We start from the raw sequence: 20,713 nt of genomic DNA, 5'->3' as shown, positions 1-20,713 counted from the left end.
GAGAAGAGCCTTCCCATTTCTTTAATCTGTGTAACTCACAATGATACTGTACACAAAGCACACCCAGGCATTGGAACGATGCACTAACAGCAAGGAGGAGAAGGAAGTTGTACAGAAGGTTTGTCACACACAAGCAAGTCATCGGCACGGTACTGTACACACAGGGGCGTCCCGGCCTCCGCTGGTTCCCCACACACCTCTCTTACCCCTAAAGCAATTTTTTATAAATAAAATATTGTTGGAATATAAAATCGACAGTTGAGGGTATCAACAGGCAGAGGGTGCTGAGGAGGGGGAGGGGGCTGTAAGGCTTCTAGAACTAATAGGAAATGCAGCAAACAGTGGCGATACCTGAAGAAGGGGCTGCTGCAGCAAGCGTGGTGGCTGCTGGGCGGCGCAGGAGCTGGCCAGTCACCCTGTGGCTAGTGACTGCTCTCGGCTCGCGTATCGGACACTGTAAACGTTTTTTGGTATTAGAATTTCGCCTCATCTGACTGAGTGATCTAGCAAACCCAGGAAAACAACTCGGAGGGAATGCACGGGCTCCTCTTTTTATTTTTTAAAAGACTTTAAAGGGACAGCGTCAGGTAGAAAGTCTGGTCTGGTAGCGCAGTAATAGAAAAAGCTGCTTTTTATAAAAAATCTGAGCTCCACAGCAGAGTTTGATTCCCATGGAAACAGTTTTAAAAAAAAAAAAATTAACTACTGAGGCAGCCTGCGCAGCGCGGGCTGCACTGTGCTAGTGTGCGAGAGCGGGACGTGGGCTGCAGCAGAAGCAGTGCGGCCACGCCGATGGCTGCCCCGATAACGGCGACAGGGAGGAGGACAAGAAACTTCCTATTCCTGCGTTTCAAAGCAAACGTGTTATTAGTAACAAAGGTAAATGAGGTCTTTAACCTGACAGTGCCCCTTTAGTAAGGATGGAATATACATTCATCTTTCCCTCACTGCATCCAAACGGATCCTCTTCCATAGAGGTGGAAAGGCATTGGGTCACATGCATTGCTCTCCAGAACAGCTCGGAACAAACAGATTATAAACACAGAGTTAAAACTATTGCTATTGTTCTTTGAGTGAGTAGCACGTTGATCTTTGCTTCGGAGAGATGAGTGCCAGATGGGGGCGGCTGAGGACAGGTTGATGGAGACTACGATGGACTGAATCGGTGGAGAAAAACTTACTGGCATATTTCCTGGTACCTACACCCACCTCCTCTAGTATTATTGCAGCAATAACGGTCCTGCACTACAATTGCTTCTCCGCGTTGGATCCGTAGAATGGCAACAGATGGGGGGGCCAGGGAAAGGGCTCGGGCAAGTGTCAAGAAGCTCAACGAAGGATGAGGACGGAGGCGCTATGATTGTCAGTCTAACCGGTTAGTAGCTGTTTAAAACATGAAGTGATGGAGAGGTGAGTAGAATATTGCACTTCTGCATTCATTGACAGTTACATCAAACTTGGTCCATAAAATAATTGCTTTGTACATAATGCCTGAAATGAAAAGCTACATTTTAAAATATTAATAAACCCTGAAGGTTCCAGTCCCTCCAGACATTTTTTTCTCCTCTACATAAATAAATAACTTTCAATTCTTATATCCACTTCTTATGTTGAACATTTACATTCGCCTCTGTTTTACACTATCTACACATAAGAAAATGTGAACATCTCGTCAGCATCGGAAAATGTACAGATCATGCCTCGGTGGTGGACTTGGAGGGAAGTTGAATTTTGCAAAGGCCATATCCAAATTTGTAGAAATTATTTTGTGATGTGGTTTGGTGACTTCACAGGATGGATTGTGGCTTGGCTTCCTACTCGGATGGCATCTGTTTGATACGACATTCGACTAGCAAAAAAGCTGGGACAATTCACATTGTTTTTAAACCCAGTAAGCTCTGGATGTACATTCAGAGAGCTCAGGTGAGTCGGCAGAAAGGGAAGTCAGTTTTTGGTAACAAAAGTCATCGGATACATTCTGTAATTGAAGAATTATCAAAGAGAAGCAGTGGAACGTTTTGCAGTCGGGCTGCACAACGTGGGGGCTGCACTGGGCGGCGGGTGGGCAGCGGGGTTTGAGTGTGCCACCGGCTGGGCTGCTGGCAGCACTGTCCCTCCTCTGCCTCCGCGTCCACCCTCCAGCGCCAGGAACACGGGAGAGTTCCCTTGGGTGTCTGAGGAGTTGGATTTGCCTACCGTGGCCCAGAGCCCGTGAGCAGAGCAGCGTTCACAGTGCTGTGTATCTCAGTGCGGCCGTCCTGCACTTCATATTGAAAGGTAATAAAATGAAGCAGCCAGTCTAAAAAATTCTTTTGTTATAAATAAGATCCTCGTAAGTAGAAAGTGATACAAAGACAGGAAGGGGTAGGGGGGGAAGCAGGGTTACACGCACTGGGGGAGCTCGGTAGGACTATAAAATCTCCACGTGAAGAGGCCAACGGGAGTCTGGAAACGGGCACTCCAGCTGCGCCGGGGGGACCCCCCTCTGCTCGGGGAGGTGTGTGCCAGGGGGGAACCTGCCCCGGCAGGGCCAGCACTAAGGGGCTTTCTGGCCAGCCCTCGCTCTAGGCACTGCTCCCCTCCGCTGCTGCAGAGCGAGGCGCTCCCGTTCCTGTCCCGTGCACCACGCGTGTCCCCGTGTCCCCGGGGGGCCAGCCCTGTGTGCCCGCAGCCCCCCTCTGCCACGCACCCAGCCCTGGCTGGCTCCAGCAGTGCACAAACCATCCGCCCAGGCACATCCACTGAGAAACACACCAGGAAAATTAAGATATGGCCTTTTCTTAAGGTTGCCTGACATTGTTGGCACACTTCCTTACAGTCTCCTTACTGCTGGAAAAACTTCTGCGCAGAATTTTTTTTTTTAAATATATACATATACATATATATACGTGTGTGTGCATATGTATATGCATATATGTATATATATATACACACACACCCTGGCTTAGCAATATTTCATTGTCATGCACTACAAACAGTTAGGTGTAGCTACATGAGATGGTAACAGGTTTCCATTCTAAAAATCATCAGTGCAAAAAACAATGAGGTTTTACAGTTCAGTAACTACAGGTAAAAGAAGCGAGTCTAGTTCCCATGAAAGCTGCTACTGAACTTGGAGAGAACCTGGGAAGAAGAAAACGTCTCAGAGGTGGGTATTGAGAGAGTCAGACCCTGCATTTGGATGAGAACTGCAATGCGATCTAGCTGCTGAGTGCCTTCAGCTGCTTCCAAATATACGGTGGTTACTTTTGGAAAGAATATATAGCGAGGATATTTGGAGACTTGAACAGCAAATTAAGTGTCTGAGGTTTGTAACAGCTGAAACAAATAGCTTGTATTCCTCTTTTAATCAGACAATGCATTAAATTCCATGGGCTTCTAAAAGGTCTCTTTAAAAAATAACAGTAATAACAGTAACGACCCCACTTTCTCAGGCGTGAATCTGCCGACGTTCTGCCTCTCCCAACAGCATCGATACATCTTTACGCTTGGCCACTGCATGTACTCCTCCAGCAAGAGGCTGAACTTGAAGCTCCTTGTACAGGTAAAGCTCCCGGTTGCTCTGCCTGGCACAGCCCACAGTGAATCCCTCGCCTGGGGCTGCCTGTGCATGCTCACCGAGCCCCACACCCGCCCCGTGCCGGCAGCGGCACAGCACCTCAGTCTGACTCCTGGGACAACCAAGAACAAGTTCCCCCAGCCTCATCCCCTGTTCCTGCAGCTCTGAGGACAGCACTCGGCGATGGCTAACAAGGCGAGGAGGCACGTATTTACAGTCACTAAACCTGGATAAGAGAAGGAGGCAGGAGAGAGCGCGACCTTCACCTGGAGACTTCCCCCCCGCCCCCCCCCCCCCCGCCCTGATTTCCAGCTGTTCCTTGGGCTCCTGCTGCACAAACCTGACGCTCCCGCTGCAAGGCCTGCACGTTCTGCGTGGGAAGCATCCCATCTCTTCCCAGAATACCATGATGTTATTAGAGTAGCACCATATTTGCCCTTCCAGCCCGTCACGCTGGCCTTGTCCCTCTTTCCTTTTGTCTTCTCCTCCAGTGGCTGTAGCTGACAGTCGCTGGCTCTGGCCTGGCTACTTCTGCCCCAAGAGGCCAGACTCTAGCCGGGATGCGGCGCTCCGACCCCAGCACCCTGTGGCGATGCTCATGCTTCTTTGGTTTCGTTCCCTGTCCCTCTCCTTGTCGCTGTCGGACTGGCTTTGGGTGCGCTCGGGGCGGTGGCAGGCGCCGCCGCTGGTAGCCGAAGGCTGGGAGGAGATGGTCCGCAGCAGGTGATTCCTCTTGCGCAGGAACTCGGTCTGGCTGGGCAGCCCGAAGCTGCCCTTCCGCAGCGCCATGCGCGTGGTGTTCTTGGCCGGGCGCGAGCGGTGGTTGTACTCCAGCTGGGCCAGGTGGGCTGCGTACCCCTCCGTGATGAACTGCAAGACAAGAGGGAGCAGGGCAGGAGTTAGGAGGATGGGACACATTTCCCTGATAGCCACCGTCAGCTGAACGTGTTTGCCATGCCAGGTTCTCCGGGGTGATGCCCAAGACAGACACAGGCTTGCTCAGCCAGATGTGGTCCTGCTACGCAGCACCATTCCTGCCCTCTTGGCAAACACCAGCTCAGTCACCAGCCTCAAGATGACCAAATTCCCACCGCCCTCCCATGGGAAGCCCCCGGCAGCGCCTCCCAGGCTCAGACAAGCTGGGTCCTACCTGACACTGGTTCTGCAGCTTCTTGGTGGGTCGGCCAACGATGTAGATGTGTGTGGGCGGGAGGCTGATGGAGCTGTACACAGAAATGTCCTTGGTAGATCCATATGCCGCATGGATCCTCATGTGGAGCTGCAGGGAGACAAAGCAATGTGCCATCAGAACATATGGGCGTCCCGTGCTGCTTCAACAGGCACGGCTTTGTGGTTTTTTTTTTTTTTTTTAAAGAGCATATGTGGGAATCTCATGTCAATAACTTATGTAAGTTCCCAGCTGGATAACACACCGCTGTGCACAGCGCTAATTAACAAAGCCAGGGATGTTTACAGGCCAGACCAAGAGGAGTAACAGCAATACAAAAGCAGATCTCTGCTTGCTGATCCACAGCCTTTCCTTGAGGTCTGCGGGGGGGGGGGGGGGCGGGCGGGGCGGGCAGGGACGCCGCACACTCCACTGTCTCCGTGTCGCTGGGGGAGAGGACCAGTTTGCAGGCCCCCGGTGCAGTGATCACTCTGCCAGCCATGCTGCCACACACAACCCTGCCGCTGAACTCTGCTGGGCAGAGGGAGAGGGGACAGGCAGCCACATGTGCTGCTTTGCAGGGATGCGTCTGCCTCCAGCGCAGGCAGAGAGCAGCTCCTGGCCCACCCCTCCCTTAGCAGGGTGCAGCAAGGGCGGCAGGGAAGGCATGGGCAGCGGTGCCACCACAGACCAGCCGGCTTTGGCCCTGGAGCCACAGGCAGGCCAGGGAAATGGAAAGGAAATCACAGAATCACAGAATGGTTTGGGTTGGAAGGGACCTTAAAGACCATCTAGTTGCACCCCCCTGCCACAGGCAGCGACACCCCGCACCAGCCCAGGTTGCTCTCAGCCCTGTCCAGCCTGGCCTTGGGCACTGCCGGGGATGGGGCACCCACAGCTGCGCTGGGCAGCCTGTGCCAGTGTCCCACCACCCTCGCAGTGAAGAACTTCTTGCCTGTATCTAATCTAAATCTATGCTCTTCTGTTTTAAAACTATTACCCCTTGTACTATCACTACAGGCCCTACCAAAGTCGTCTGTCCCCATCTTTCTTACAAGAAAATCTCTGACCCTCGTGACAGACTTGTCCTTCTGGAGGACAAGGGGGAGCCGGCCGCAAGTAAAGGCCAGCTGCTCCGGCCAAAACCAGAGCCCAGGAGAGTTCATGACGGCTTTGTCCTGCTACTCAAGGCAGGGCACAAGCGCTTGGGACATTGGCAGCTGACAGAGAAAACCTTGGTTTATTTGGAGCTCCTCTGAGGCTCTGGGCTGAGCGGCATTAAGGGTCAAACACTTGGGAAGATGCTCTGTGGAGCCTCCCATCAAGGCTGTGTGGTGCAAGGCCATGTCTACAGCAGCTCCAGGCTTGCTTGGACCTGCCGGTGATGCCACAGGCAACCAGAAAGCCACCATGGAGGTGAAAAAAGTGCACACGTGGGGCGGAGAGGCACTGCTGCATCTGCTTCCTGAGGCACTTGGTGTTGGAAGGACCGATGATGAAACAGTGCAGAGCAGAAATGACAATTTAACAGCGCAGACACTTTTGTAGAGCAATAAAAGGATGAAAAGAAAATAAAGAGATTAATCTTCCACTGCAGGTCACACCCTGCCAAGAGACTGGTGCTGACAGGGGCAACTGGAGAAGGAGCAACTTAAACCTGTGCTACGGTTGTATTTCAGCAGGGCCAGGCTTACGTCGGTGATGAGGGATTTCAGGAAGTTGGCCTTGTGCCGCAGCGGGTCGTGAACGAGCCCATCGCAGAAGGAGACGATCCCATGGGGGAAGTTGTGCTGTGCTAACCACGCCACCACCCTCTGCTTCTGCATGTCGGGGCGGCCTGTGACATAGATAATGAGGTAGCCGAGGTCTTGCCAGTGCCTGGAAGGAAAGCCACATGTCAACGGATGGCAGACCTAGAGCAACACCAGCGTCAATCAACCTGATGGCCCCAGCCCCGGCCGCTGACCTTACAACGTCGACCGCTCCGGCGCGGACTTTGGGGTCGCTGCCCATGATCGATACGCTGGCTGCAAAGGAGCCGTCGATGCTGAACACCACGAACTCCGTCCCCTTCGGCAGGACTGTGATGTAGCTGTCTGCGTACGTGTGGTCGCCCCTGAAAGGGATGCAGGTACTTATAGGCATCGAGATATTCAGGAGGCATCACCGAGTCCTGCTGTGCACCACAAGCCCAAAGCAGCACCCAAATCTGGCCCGAGGGCTCCAGCAGTGATGCCCCCTCAGTTACAGTGGTGACAGGCACTGTCGTGTATGATGTGACACATCATCACTACTGTCTTCTTGGAATTCTGCTTGCTTTATAACACTTCCAGTGTGATTCTGTCGTATTAATATATCAGTTAATTCAGCGGTGTTAACAGGAGCTTTTAGAAACAACTGTTAGAAGAATGTCTTTATCCCATTATAGTCATTGCATGAGGGCCTCTCTGTTAAGGTGGGGATGGAAACAGCACTCTGTGTTTGAGTCAATGACACTAGGGTGTCATTGACTCAAAAAAGCCCTGCAAAAACGCATTGCTGGGTTCACCACTGAGAAGATGCTCGCCTCCTCCCCCTTCCAGAGCTCACCACCAGCAGCTGGAGCTGAGCTGGAGCCCCTGCGCTGTGACTTATCACAAGTAAAAAGTTTTGTCCTTCAAGGACAAGTTTACAGTCTTTAAAATACACCCAGTTGTGCAGTTTTGCAGATGATGGTGAGGCCATACATCTGTGGTGCAGAGGCTTGCTCCTGCAGCGGGAGCTCAACTGCCACCCTGTTGGTGATGCAGGAGCCAGAATAAAACATAGATCTTCCCCTTAGCAGCTGAAGAACACAAATGGGTTTGTCCCTGTTGCTGGCAAACCAGGCTCTGGATGTGCCCAGCAAGCAGAGCTGCCCCACAAGGAGGGACCATGATCTACAGTCGTCAAACTCCTCTTTCGTTGCTCTTGCAAACCAAGCCCCGCACCCCGAGGTACCGCACCTGACCACCATTTTGACAGGGTACACGCCAATGCCCAGGCGCCGGTTCTCCGGGATGACGTAGGAAATCCTGCCGCTGCTGTTGCTGATCTCTGTGTCAAAGTAAACCCACTCTCCCGACGGCGGCTGGGTCATGATGTGGATGTCCACCTGGGAAGACAGCAAGGCTGGGTCAGCAACAGCATTAAAGACACAGATGCGTAGAACAGGCAAAGCGCGGGGGTCTTCCACTCAAGCCTCTTCGGATGGCACCAGGTTTGGGTCCTGCCTCCACCCTCGGCGCTTCACGGATCGGAGCTGGGAAGCTTCCAGGCGTCAGGATGCTGGGAAGGGACCCGGCTCGGTGGTGAAGGCCTCCGTGGGCAGCGCTGTTGCTGGCAGGAGGCACCACACAAGCCTGGGCAGGGGAACCTGGCCAAGACGCCAGGGTAGCAAACCCTGTCAGGGACCAAGGTGGCACCGCTCAGCACCGCCTCCGCCCCTGTGCCCCCCACCTTTCCCCACAGGGTGTGCTGCCCCACAGCAGGCAGCGTACCTTCTCTCCTGTGAGCGTGACCATATCCAATGGCCCGTACATGAACCTCCCAGTTAAGGTCTGGGGCCCATCTTCGTTAGCGATGGTATCATTTATCCGGTGGTTGGCTGTGACGTTCTGCACAAGTCAAAAGGAAAAGGAAGGGGGGGAGGAGAAAAAACAGAGGAGGAGGGGGAAGAAAAAGTTTGCCATGCTGGACAGCCTTACAGGGAAATGCCAAATATAATGGGACAAACTGGAACACGGGTTTCTCAGGGCCCTGACTCCACCAGGAGCAGCTCTCAGCTTTGAGAAGAGCATGCCCCATGGCAGAGGTGAGGCTCCGTGCCTCACCGATGGGGTGGGTCCGAGCGGAGGTGGCTGAAGAGCCAATTTTGATGGCAGTTTGGATGTGCAATCCTGATGCTATTAACTCTTATGCTTTGGATTTATGAGGCAATACAAAGAGCTGCCAGAGAAATTTGCTGACACTGTTTCAGCTGTAGCAGAAAATTGCCCTCTTTTGGGAATTTGAGACATTTACTGGGAGCAAAGGGCATTTACTGAGCAGAGAACTTGCATTAGTGGCCTTTGAAAGATGTTCCAGCTCTTTCTCTGACCCACAGCTAACGCTTTCTGTATTTTACGTGGACTCAAGGCCAAGAGGAGATCGTGCTGGTCCAGCTCGTTTGGGGCACTGTCACAGCCACATGGGCAGGGTGTGATCGCTAACTTACCCCAGCTAACGGGATGCTCTGGCTCTGCTGTGTACAGCCACAGCCATGCCCACGCTGGCTGCTTCAGCGCTGCCCTCGCAGCCAGATGGAAGCCCCTCTGCACTCCCCTCCTGCCCCCCAGGCAGCCCCACAAACCCCCTCACCCGCAGCTTCACATGTGTCCTCTTGCGAAGCCACTTCTCACGGGGCTTGGAGGGGGTGAAGACAGACACCTCCTTCCCATCCAGCTCCAAAACACTTGAGTTCTCGTGCCTCATCACCTGTGGGAGGACAGATCCCATCAGGACCATCAGCTGCTTGTGAAGTGACCCCCCTCCTCCTGCCCACGCTGCTCTGCATCTCCCCAGGCAGGGGTTGGGACCGAGGTGGCCCCATGGTGGATCCCACGTTTGCGTGGTGGCTTGCAGGTTTTACAGGCAATCTTCCCCTTAGCAGCTGAAGAACACAAATGGGTTTGTCCCTGTTGCTGGCAAACCAGGCTCTGGATGTGCCCAGCAAGCAGAGCTGCCCCACAAGGAGGGACCATGTTCTACAGTCATCAAACTCCTCCTTTGCTCCTCTTGCAAACCAAGCCCCGCACCCCGAGGTACTGCACCTGACCACCATTTCGACACGCCAATGCCCAGACAAAAAAAAAAAAAAAAAAAATCCCTGCAAGGACAAGTGGTCTCCTTTGAACCAGCAAAGCCTGCGCTCATTGCTGACTTCATCCTGGCTGGGACACAGGTTACGTATTGTCAGGAGGTACAAAACTGACTCTAAGACACCAAGACGAGCTCTGCACGTGATATCTGCCCTTCCTCCAGACATTCCTTACTCCCTTCCCAGGGTCTGCGAGGGACCGGTCTCCCCATCTGACCACGAGTCTTCTGCCGTTCCCGTACCAGATCCAGCCCCAGCTGGTGGGACCGGCGTTGTGCCGACACGCCGTTCCTTCTGCTCAGCTCTTGTTTCTATTTAAACATTTCAGCCTACTCTTGTCTCATGGCTTTAGCTCCTCTCACTGATGTGACCTCGGCAGAGGCACACGTGGGTCCAGCTTGGCCACGTGCGAGGCAGCGCCCAGGGTGCTTGTCCCTCCTGACCTCCCCACTGAGGCTGACAGAGCTCCAGGACTTTGTGCCGGTGGGATGTCACCACACCGGCGCGAGGATCAGGGAGGGGGCAAGGGGATGCCTTTGGGGGCAATTCCTGCTTGTCTCCCTGACATGGGCAAGGATGGAGAAGCAGGAACCTGGAAAGAGGAGGGTTAGATCCTACCACTCTTAAGCTCTAGAAGGGAAAAGGAAGAGTAACGCCCCAAAGCCAGGGGACATCTCCAGGACTGCTCTAAGCCTGGGAGGTGATGCTGCACACAAACCTCGGAAATGGGCAGGAGTCCTTAGTGACCACGTCCCGGCAAAAAACTCAGAAGCCTCTTAGAAGTGGACTCTTTTACAAGGTCTTGCGCATATTTTGTGTGGTCACGGCTCCCCAGCTGACCTAGGCTGTAGTGGTCTGACACGGGCCAGCTCACTCTGCGGAGCTGGAGCTGGTTTTCTCCCAGGGAAATGGAAAAAGGACCCCAGGGAGGATGAGCTTGCTGGCAGGGAGCTCATGGAAATCCAAGATAAACAAAACAACAAGTTTTACTGAAAATTGTTTCAATCAGGAATCTATTTCAGGTCCTATTTGGGCTTGTTTTAACAAGATTTAATCTTTGGAGGCTAAAACTATTCAACAGCTTACTCTTACATTTTGTCCAGAGATGACTTTCAAAGGCGATTAGAAACAAGTCCTTATTAGGGGAAGAAGTGGCACGGTGCTCTGGAAGGACAGCAAGAAGATGGAGGACAAGAGAAACCGTGGTCTCAAGGGTGAGCAGGGAGAGGCACGGGGAAGGGGGGTGCTAGGCTACCCAGGCTACCACAGGCTTGGAGCCACAGGGCAAGCAGCACCACAGCGCGCTGCAGACCCAGCGTGGGCTGAATCCTGAGCAACTGGCGCGTTCTGTGCATGAGACCATCGTGCCTGCTCCCACTCCTGCACGATTACAGCTCGCTGCCTGGCCCGTGGTTCCATGTGGGGCTGGGCTGTGACAGCAGCTGGTGCAGCAAGGTGCGTGCAAGCACGGAGGTGGCTCGCTGGGCTGGGTACAGCCCAACAACCAAGGGTGTCACCGGATTCCTGCTACTGCTCAGCTGCCACCAGCGCTGACATCTCTGTTGTTCATGATTGCCACACTATTTGGAAGATAACACTGAAAGAAAGTTTGCCAGCAGAATCGTAAATTATCGAGAGCTGCAGCTGAGGAGGCTGGAAGGGAGCGGGGACGGCTCAACAGCTGAGCTGGCACGAAGCAAACCCAAGTGCAGGGATGGGCAACACAATCCACAGAGTTGCTTTTAGTTTTGTTCTTTGATTCCATCCTGCTCTAAGTACCATTCCTTGGGGGGCTCATACTTTGTAAGGCAAATAACTCCCCTTCATCCCCAAACAACAGAAGGAAAAATACTTCTTTTAGGAAAAACACATTTTAAACAGTAGATTTAAATTTCAGGCCGCATGTAGGTTGATAGAATCTGAGGTGTCAGACTCCAGACACCAGCAATCCCTACTTACCTAGCCCCAGCACTGCTTTGTACTGGAGGAATGAGGACTAGATCCCCATGGTCTGAGTTCCTAGAGGAGACCACCATAAATTAGAAAGCCAAAACAGAGAACCAAACTCTGCCTATCCACTCCTGTCAAATTCATACAAAACTCCTCCTTCAGTTTTATTGTATTTTGGGGCTACTTTTGTTTGTACATCAAGAAGTTTCCTTTAGTTTCAGGCTGGAGAACTCACACAGAGAACAGCTCACTTGAAGAAACAAGTGGACCTGACTTCTGCCCCTGCGATCTGATAGGGAACGGCCTTGGGCTCCCTGCGAACCCATCTGCAACGTGCTCCGAGGACAAAGCCTGGACCCAAAGGAGCCAGGTATGACAGCACGTTCCTGAATTTCACCGGTGTGCTGCTCCCCTAACACCGCAGGTGAGGAACAAACAGAAGGGGAAGAAAACAGATCGACAGAGGCAAAGGGTATTTTTTAATCTCGATGCATCGATGAGCGTTATGGAAGGTGCAGTGGAAAAAGACCAAAGAGCCTGAAATATTTTTCAGCCCAAGGGAGACCAGGGCAGGGAGGGTGACCGTACCTGTCTCAGCAGGAAGGAGACGACGTCTGTGGACTCCCAGTAGCTGGCATGGAAGAGGTGCGGCAAAGCAACTGTTGGGAAAGCCGTCAGAGCGTCAGGACAGTAGAGAGCGTAGTCGATCCTTTTGGTTCCCCACCATTTGGCAGCAACTAGAAGCAAAAGACGGGTTCAGACAAAGGGGGTTCACACGCGTGTGCAACAAACGGTCTGTCCAGGCTCTGGCTCCTGGCTCCAGGTACACCGGGAGGTCACTCCCTGGCTGGTCACGCTGCTAAGAGGAAACAACCGACCCGGGGCTCAGCGTCTGCTCAAACCGGAGGAGGACACAAGGGCACCCGCACTTGAGCTCTCCTTTAATTAATAAATAGGAAGGCACTAGAGGGCAGGTATTTACCGGCCGTTAGCCCAGACCTTGGGGAAGGGGTCCGAGGCTCATGTGCAGTGAGCATGGGAATCCACGTGCCAACACATAAGCAGAAACGCGTCTCCCTGGAACCGTGGGAGGAAGGATGCGTGCGCTCTGCCCACCACAGTACACGCCCACCTCCGGCCCCGCTTCCACCTCCTCTAGCTTTCACCAAGGAATAGCATCCAGATGTTGGCCACACTAAAGAGGATCTGAATACTGGAAGCCCACGTAAGATGAGAAAAGGCACCATGAGGCAGGGTACATGGCACACGCTGCCGGTATCGGCAGTCCCCAGCAAGTCCTTTTTGCCCTCCCAGGCTACCACACTGCAGGCAACTGAGATGTCCAGCCCAGCCTCCCCGGGAGCACAGCCTCTGGTAGCCAGCAAGGCGAGAATCTGGGAGTTCTGGGATTTCATAGCACGGGGGACTGAAGAACACGCTGGGGTTTGGGGTGGGTAAGGTTACAGACAATGCAGAAGGGTTTCTCCCTCGGGGAGTCAACAATTTTCACACGAGTGTCCGACAGCCACCGCTCACCCAGGGGGTACCAGCACACTTCAGCGCCACCCTGAGCGCTGCCCACACACCCATCCTTTCCACATCCCTAGCAATGAACACGGCTCGGACCCCGAAGGTGTGAGCTGCTTTCCCAGCAGTGAGGAGTCCTCAACCCCGAGATGCTCCAGCCTGGAAAAGCAGCCATGGAAAGAGAAGATGAATCAGATCAAGAGAGCAACAGGAGGAGCTGTGTTTGCATGCAGGTTGCAAGCTGGAGCTTTCACAGGGGCCTTCTCAAGCTTGTTTTTCCTTTGTGACAATAATTCCCTTTTTATGGGCTTCCAGGAAAGCTACCAGGTGTAAGGTATGATCCAACAAATCCCTCTTGTTAAGGGAAATCTAGCTGGTGAGGAACACAGATGATGAACTGGGGAAAAAACGGACCCACCAGCTCCTTCCAGAGACCTGCAGCAAGCTCCCACCACAGCAACATGCGGAGGGTTACGGGACCAGCACATCCCCATGACCACGGGAAGGTGCCCAGGTCATCCTTATCCCTATGGTCCTTGCTTTTCTGAAAGCCACGTGAAAAAGGAGGGTGTTGATGGATCAACATGGCTTTTCCAGAGCACAGAGGCACCTCCTCGCAGCCATCTCTGACTCCCTGTCCTTCAAACTGGCAGCTTCGGGTCGTGTCCCAACCTTTCATTTCTCATGCAAATCCCCAGCTTGGGTTAATTTCAGATTCTCTAGGAAGCAGACAGGATTTACTCTTCCATGCTCAAAAGACAGAGGTGGAGGCAGAAGCACCAGCCCCACAGCTCTGCCCAGAAGAACTCCTGCTCTCGCCAAGGTGTTAGCTGCGTTACTATCGATCTTCAGAGCAAAGGGACAGAAATACTTGTTAAAATGCCACAAGAAATTGCAAGTGCCTCAGTGAAAGCGCACAGTTTTGTTGTGAAGTTCTGTGACTACTGAATGAGAGAGGAGCTTGACCAGAGCGGATCTCTCCAGAATACCTGTCTTGATGTCCAGGTGGGGTATCCGAAGGGCACAGCCTGCAGCCTGACTCCGCGGCCCTTTCAGCTTCCTTCCCTTCGAAGGGATTTCATGTTTATGCTGCCTACAGCTCTTGGACGAGGTTTGGGTAGGGGATTTGTGAGGGAGGGCAAGCTGGGACAGAAGGCTAAACCCTCTACAATGATAAAGGTGGTGTTTGGTTTCTAAAAGGAAAAATAAAATTAATAAAAAAGCAGCAATCACACTTCTTATTATGGCAGGTAAGATGGATTTCGTCCTCCAGAAACGCAGAGCACAAGGGGAGCGGCACCCCACGGAGGACTCCCAGGATGGAGCTGTGGGTCTGTGGCACCCTCCGGACCTTCTCCGGCTCTCCGCATGGGATAAGCCCGGAGCACATCCAACCCTCGATGCCACGGCTTCACCACACTGATAGGGCTGGGCACAGGAGCTGCGAAGCCAGCGCAGGGCTCATAGGACACGTCGGCACGTGGGAAGCGGAGGAGGGATGCACAGCCCCAAGCCCAGGCTCTTCCTCGCTGATCCCAGAAAGGGGTTTTGACGGCTGTGAAGCACGGGGAGGAATACATGACACGAACCAGAAGCTAAACAATCGCGAGAGCATGGGGCAAGCAAGGAGAGGCAAGCGTTGTGTGGGCCCGATCCTGCCATCAGCTTGCAGGGGCAGGATCCCTCCGTCGCGCCATGCAGGTCTTTGGGCATCACCTGGGTATAAACCCCTCCTGGCAAACAACCCCCAGCTCCCACTTCCCATCCTGGCTGGCCCAGCCCGGCGGCTCTCCGTGGGTGTGCAACTAGCACGAAACACCTTCTCCCCCAGGACCATTCTTCCCAAGCAGATCAGTACTTGGAGAAACATAAGAAGGCACATAGGGAGCGTGGCATCAGCTCTCGGATGTGCTTCGGGAAAGAAAACCTTGTTTGTCGGAGCGCAGGTGGTTTGTTCCTGGCTGCTGAGTGCTGTCTCAAAGAGGGTAAGAAGGTCGGGCAGCCCCTGGCCAACGTCCGCAGCATCACAGCTAACGCTTGCCTTGGGGAGCATCATTAACCTCAGCACCCAATTCTGAAGTGAGCTGCACAGCTCTGTCATCTAACGTGCCAGGAATGCAGCATCTCTAAATTTCTGCCACCTTCTGGGACAAGAGTTTGGGCTGAAGGTTGGTTTTGGGTATTTTGGGGGTTGGCGGCAGTATTTTTAATTTGTTTGGTTTTCAGCCTTTGTTGGTCTGGGTTATCAGAGGTCCCTGAGGACAAAGACTGGTAAAACTCACATCTCAGCTGAAATGAGGAAGGGGCTGAACTATTAACAAAGGCTGTTGTTCTCCGCTGTATTAGCTGGGAAGTTATACAGGTCTTGGGAAAAACAACAACAAACCCCCTTTTATTCCTCATTCAGCTCTGGGATATGGACCATAACTGGCTGACTCTCTGAGCTGCCCTGTGGGCTACAAAAGAGCTGAATTTCTAATACAAATAATAAATAACCCAAGCCTGTTCTTCCCTTCCAGCATTACAGAGGGGCTTACTCATCCCCATTTCTGTGGACCACATCTAAGCGATCTGCATCAAGCCACATGCCACATCCTGCATTATCAATCTGGCAGCTGATTCCTACCAGTTCTGCACAACTTATCAACGGCAGCACAGAAACAGCCCTTCAGATTAACTCTCGCCACGCACAGCACCCAAACGGTGCTCAGAGTTATCAATTATTATATTTTTTGGGCACAATTTATCACCAGCGTGGTCCAACATGCGTAACACAGCGGGGGCCCCTGTATTAGAATCAAATATATTCCTCCAGGGGATATGAAAAGACGTGGCGCTGACTATGGCAAAACCGGGTGAAGGCAGGATTAATTCCAGCTTTTTCTAATGAATGGGAAGCACAGCCCCAGACAGACAGACAGACAGACAGAAGCTGCGTGGCTCTGGCCCGTGCGTGGTGCTGCAGGAGCGATGCGGCGGCGAGCAGCAGTCTCGGCGGGGGTGAAACACTTACTGTTGGCTATGTTGGAAGCAGTGTAACTGTCTGCCATTCCTGAGACCTGGCTGGCAATGCTGATCTCACTGGCTCTCCGGAAGCCCCTGAACTGAGGGGCTGAAATGGGGGTGGACAGGGACGCGTTTTCCATGAAGACGGCACCATGAGACTGAACAACATCTGCTACAAAGTTGAAACAGGGAAATCAAAATATTAGACCAACAGACAAGAGGCTGGGCAAGATGAACTCGAGGGGAGGGAAGAGGCAAACAAGGCTGGTAAGTGCAAAAACCTTTCAGAACCGATTGGAATGAAAAAAAAACAAACCACCATTTCATCAGAATTCTGATTTGAAAAGAAAGCAAACACCACGGCAGGCAGAGAGACGTGTGGCTGGAGCAGCAGTCTTAGATTGAGAGAAGCAAAATAAGTAGCTCAAAGAACAAATCCAAAACCCCAAAGAAAAACCCAGGCAGATTTACTCAAGCAGCGATAACAGAAGCATGTGTCACACACAGAGATGTGAATATAGGCAACTTTATATATTCGCATCCAGACAAAATTACCAAGGAGAACAACAAAAAACAACCTCAGAACGGGGATATTTGTTTTCTTGAAACGTTTAGTCTTAAATGAACATCTCCAAGATAGAAGCATTAATGCACACACACAAAAAAATCAAGAAAACACTTTCATGCCTGGTAGGGACTAAATTTGAACTCGTATTTTATTGCTAATGGATAGAGCCAACACTCGTTAAACTAAAGTAAGGGCTATCAAAAGAAAGGAGCCTGGTGCTGAGCACTTGCATCTCCAATTGGTGTTGGTGGATCAGGGGGTGCTCAGTCTTTGTGAAAACAGAGCTGCTTTTGTACAATGCGCAAGTCTGGATTTTTAGATCCCAGCCTGAGGTTTACCAAGTGTGGCCTAACCCTTTAGTACATAAATACAGAAGAGGAGGATTTAAAGTCATGCTCACATGGACCTTATGCATGTATGGGAGGGAAATGGACCTAAAATGTTCAGGACTGGCAAACTGAGAGATGCTGAAAGTCACGATAAAATCTCTGCATTTCAGTTTTCTCCCTAGAGCAGTGCTAAGAGCATCCACCTTTCTGCAGATGCCACGTGGCCACATTAATTGCCTCTGCGACATCCCAAGATCCTGCACTGCAGAGGGTTTGCAATGCCAGGACCAAGTACTTCATAGCAAGCAGCACCCGTATGACAGTAACGTGCAAAAGCAAAGGTACTTACTATCGGTTTACTGTTGCCCATCCCTGCTGCACCTGAGGGGCAGCACCTGAACTTTATTCCCAGGTACCAGACAGGGCGCAGGTTTGTGCCCAGTCAGGCAGTAGATGCCATGGGGAATGCAAGTACATTACTCCCACACACACCACCATCCTCCACCTATTTCAGCTGGTTTAGATATCCTTGGATTTAAGCCCAGTACGCGGCTGACACAGAGCGTTGTTTTGGCAACTGGTTTATTTTAATATCAATCTTTTTTTGCTTGGGCTACTGATTTGCTTCCTCCCATCTCTCAGGTCGCAGCAGCAGTGTCTGTGCCCACACAAATCCTGCTGCAGCAGAGGCAGAGGGAACGTACAAAGCCAAAGACGTGTGGCCAAGTGTGGGGAAAGAGTTCTGTTCTCCGCAGGGAAAATCAGGCCACAAGCTGCTCTGGGTAAAAGCTTTGCGGGCTGCAGGATCTGAGCCTTAGCAGGAGTCTGACCTGATGATGAGCTGCCCACGCTGTCCCTGAAAGGCCATTACCAGCATCACTTTCTCAGCACTTTCCTCTTCTTCTCGCCTCACCTTGAGCTACTGGCTGTCAAGGCTGCTACCAGCATCCACAACCCAGCCAGCCCCACCAGGACAGTAATTTTTCACTACAGAAACCGCCAGCACAAGCAAGAGGAGGCAATTCAAGTGCAGGCTGCACTTGGAGAAGAGGAGCCGAGCCAGGAACTGCAGTCAACTCCACAAAGGTCTCAAGGGTAAAGGGTCTCATTCCCATTGCTGCGTGACCTGGGACAACCCTCTCATCCCTCCTCTGGTTACCTCTGCCTCTCCTTGCCCTCACCTGTCAGGATGGGAGATGCTTATGGACTTGTGCCCCACCAGGGGAGTGCCCCCCATAACACAGGAGACCACCACCGCCTTCCCTCAACCTGGCCAGAGGCAAAGAGCCATGTGGCTCCATCTGTGCTAGGAAAAACCGCCAGGTTCAGGTTTAACTAACACTTCCCAGTGACGTTTAAACTTCTTCCTCTCCCTTAAACATAAACCATCTGTGGCTTGAATTGGGAAGCAGCTGGAAGACACACAGAAGAGTGTCACAGTGATGCTACACCGGAGAAAAGCCTGGACCAAATGCGGTGCTGCCTGGGTTGATCGTGGCTCCGGCTCTGTTAGTATGTCCTCACTTAGCGCTGTCTGAATTTTATCTCTTTTGAGAAAGTGGAAAGCAAATAAAGGAAGAAACAGTGGTATTTCAGGCTTGCTTTTTTTAGCCAGTCTCGCTTTCCTGCGCCTGACAGGGGATTCTTTTAATACAATGAGTTTGAAGAAAAAATACCCAACCTCAGCAGCCCTTCTAATACCACCCTAGCTAGTGCCACCAGAGGAGTAATTTTCACTCCTACGAAAGCCTGAACTGTTCCAGCGTTACTGAACTGCTCAGTTTAATAGCACCCATGTTGGGGGCAGGGGTTTGCTCTGCAGGGGATGGAGTGCCACCTGACAGCAGTGCTCCCACTTGGGTGGCTCTCGTGTTTCTCCCTTTTCCCAAGCTACACACCCCGTGTCCCTGAAAAAGGACAGTTTCTAAGACAAATGAGGGCCAGGAAAAGGGAGGGCAGGAAGCATGTGGACAGAAAACCTGTTTTATGTATTACTGCCCCTTTTAGCCATGCTTTCTCCACCCCAAAGCTGCAGTGACAGAGACTTCCAGGTAAAACCCCGAGACCTGACTTGCAGAAAAACCCCCTCTAGCAACCTATCTCCTAAAGTCTGTGTTTTCTTTGCAGCAAATCCCCTGTGCAGCACCGCTCTTGCAATTCTGAAACCAAGAGGGTTTTCCTGGGGAGTGCAGTGACCAGGGTGGGATGTCACAGATGCTGCCACGCTGGCACAGACTGATCCCAGCACCTGCAACCGCTCCTGCTCCAAAAGGGAGCGATCTAAAGCCTTCTGTGTTGCAGGGATGGCATCCCTAGCCACAGCTCAGGACCCAGCAATCGTGGGGAAGTTTTTAAGACAAGCACTTCAAGCCCAGGGTAAAACTGGATGGCTGGAACAGGCTCGGCAGAAGCAAGACCTCCATCAAGATCAGCCCTTCCTTGATGTCCCCAGCTAAGGACAGAGGTGCCCCTGGTTCACTGCACTGGCTGAGGCATACTTGTACCACGTCAGAGGGCTGGCTTTATCAGGACAAGGAGACTTTAGGAAGAGGAGACCTGGCTCCAGCGGTGCCCTGAGCACCCCCTCTCCCAGCAAAGGACCCGCCGCTGCTCAGGCTGTAGCAAGCATGTGTCAGGACAGTGCAATGAACTGAGATTTAACTGCACTTCCAGAAGAGGTGACGTAAGAAGCAAAATAACTTTTTTTCCTCCCCGCCCCCCCCCCCCCGAAACCTACCTCTGGATCTCTAATACTTATTTCAGTGCTGTGCCTTTTCATTTATGGACTCGTTTGTCAATGTTCTTACCAATTGTTTCCCACTAAGTGAACGGCACGGGGCCATCCTCCTAATGTACTGTTGACACTGCGTTAAGTCCTTGGGGTATCTGAATGGCAGATTTCAGTATGTGCTATTTTCAGGCTGAGCTGTGGCACCGAAGTGGGAAATGCTGAAAGCAATCAAAAATACGTAAAGTTCAATTACAAAAATAAAATAAATAAAAAAAGCAGCCAGCCAGCTGCTCAGCACAGGCCAGACCCTGCTTGCACTGGAGGCACTGGTAAGTGCTAGGCACTCTGCAGTTGCTATCCTGAGATCAAAAGCAGCATCAATTTCTATTGTCGATACTTTTTTTACGATTCTGGAAATTTCCTGCAGTCCAGTGGGATTTTCAGCACTTGCCACAGTCAAGCCAAGCACTGCTTGGCCACACTGTGCTCTTGACACACAAGGTAAAAAGCAGAGAACCTTCTAAAGGCTCTGTCCTGACAGCAGGAACTATCAGATGACAGCTAAACAGCATTTCATCAGTGACCTCCAAAGGGATTAATTAATAGTACCAGATCCTTTCCCTCTGCTTTGCTACAGAACAGCACAGGCAACATGGCAACTGCATACCTAAAATCACCTACAGCTTCAAAAGAGAGACTATCTGGAACAGTCAGCAACGTTGCCATCCTGGGTGACCACGTAACGGACCGGACTGCTCATGAACAGCAAGGGTCAGCTTGTTACAGACAAGGCAGCAGAGCCAAACTCTCAGTGCAAAACACTGAAAAAGGGGTGAGAATGGGAAAGACACACAGCCAAGAAAAAAACTAAACCAAAGTCAAGTCTCATTAAAATCACAGACACAGCACCAGCCACAACTGGAATAAATGAGGCCATGCAGCATTTAGGATGGAAACTAAAGCAAAAAAACACCCAAAAAAACAAAGCATCAAACTTTG

The 20,713-nt window shown here is 52.0% G+C and overlaps 1 protein-coding gene across 14 annotated transcripts in view; it reads right to left on the bottom strand.

Annotated features, from left to right (window-relative positions):
* Positions 1–2: 2 nt before the first annotated feature.
* The window catches only part of PITPNM2 (phosphatidylinositol transfer protein membrane associated 2), a 141,406-nt gene continuing 120,695 nt past the window's right edge, over positions 3–20,713 (bottom strand). For 6 of the 14 annotated variants that reach the window (XM_056323474.1, XM_056323735.1, XM_056323814.1 and 3 more), the window contains 10 exons: positions 16,094–16,258; positions 14,070–14,273; positions 12,142–12,290; positions 9,105–9,221; positions 8,246–8,362; positions 7,712–7,860; positions 6,694–6,843; positions 6,422–6,605; positions 4,710–4,838; positions 3–4,429 (listed from right to left, as the gene is read on the bottom strand). In XM_056323474.1, the coding sequence (XP_056179449.1) occupies positions 4,085–4,429; positions 4,710–4,838; positions 6,422–6,605; positions 6,694–6,843; positions 7,712–7,860; positions 8,246–8,362; positions 9,105–9,221; positions 12,142–12,290; positions 14,070–14,273; positions 16,094–16,258 (1,709 nt within the window). In that variant the 3' untranslated portion in view covers positions 3–4,084. Of the gene's footprint in view, positions 4,430–4,709; positions 4,839–4,872; positions 6,267–6,384; positions 6,606–6,693; positions 6,844–7,711; positions 7,861–8,245; positions 8,363–9,104; positions 9,222–12,141; positions 12,291–14,069; positions 14,274–16,093; positions 16,259–19,790; positions 19,933–20,713 lie in introns of those variants that run through there. The other 8 variants (XM_056323653.1, XM_056323909.1, XM_056324094.1 and 5 more) reach the window with 5 other exon arrangements.

The sequence above is a fragment of the Falco biarmicus genome, chromosome 1 (assembly GCF_023638135.1).
Source record: "Falco biarmicus isolate bFalBia1 chromosome 1, bFalBia1.pri, whole genome shotgun sequence".
NCBI lineage: Eukaryota > Metazoa > Chordata > Aves > Falconiformes > Falconidae > Falco > Falco biarmicus.
The sequence above is the reverse complement of the archived record's forward strand: the minus strand, read 5'-3'. Positions and strand labels throughout refer to the sequence as shown.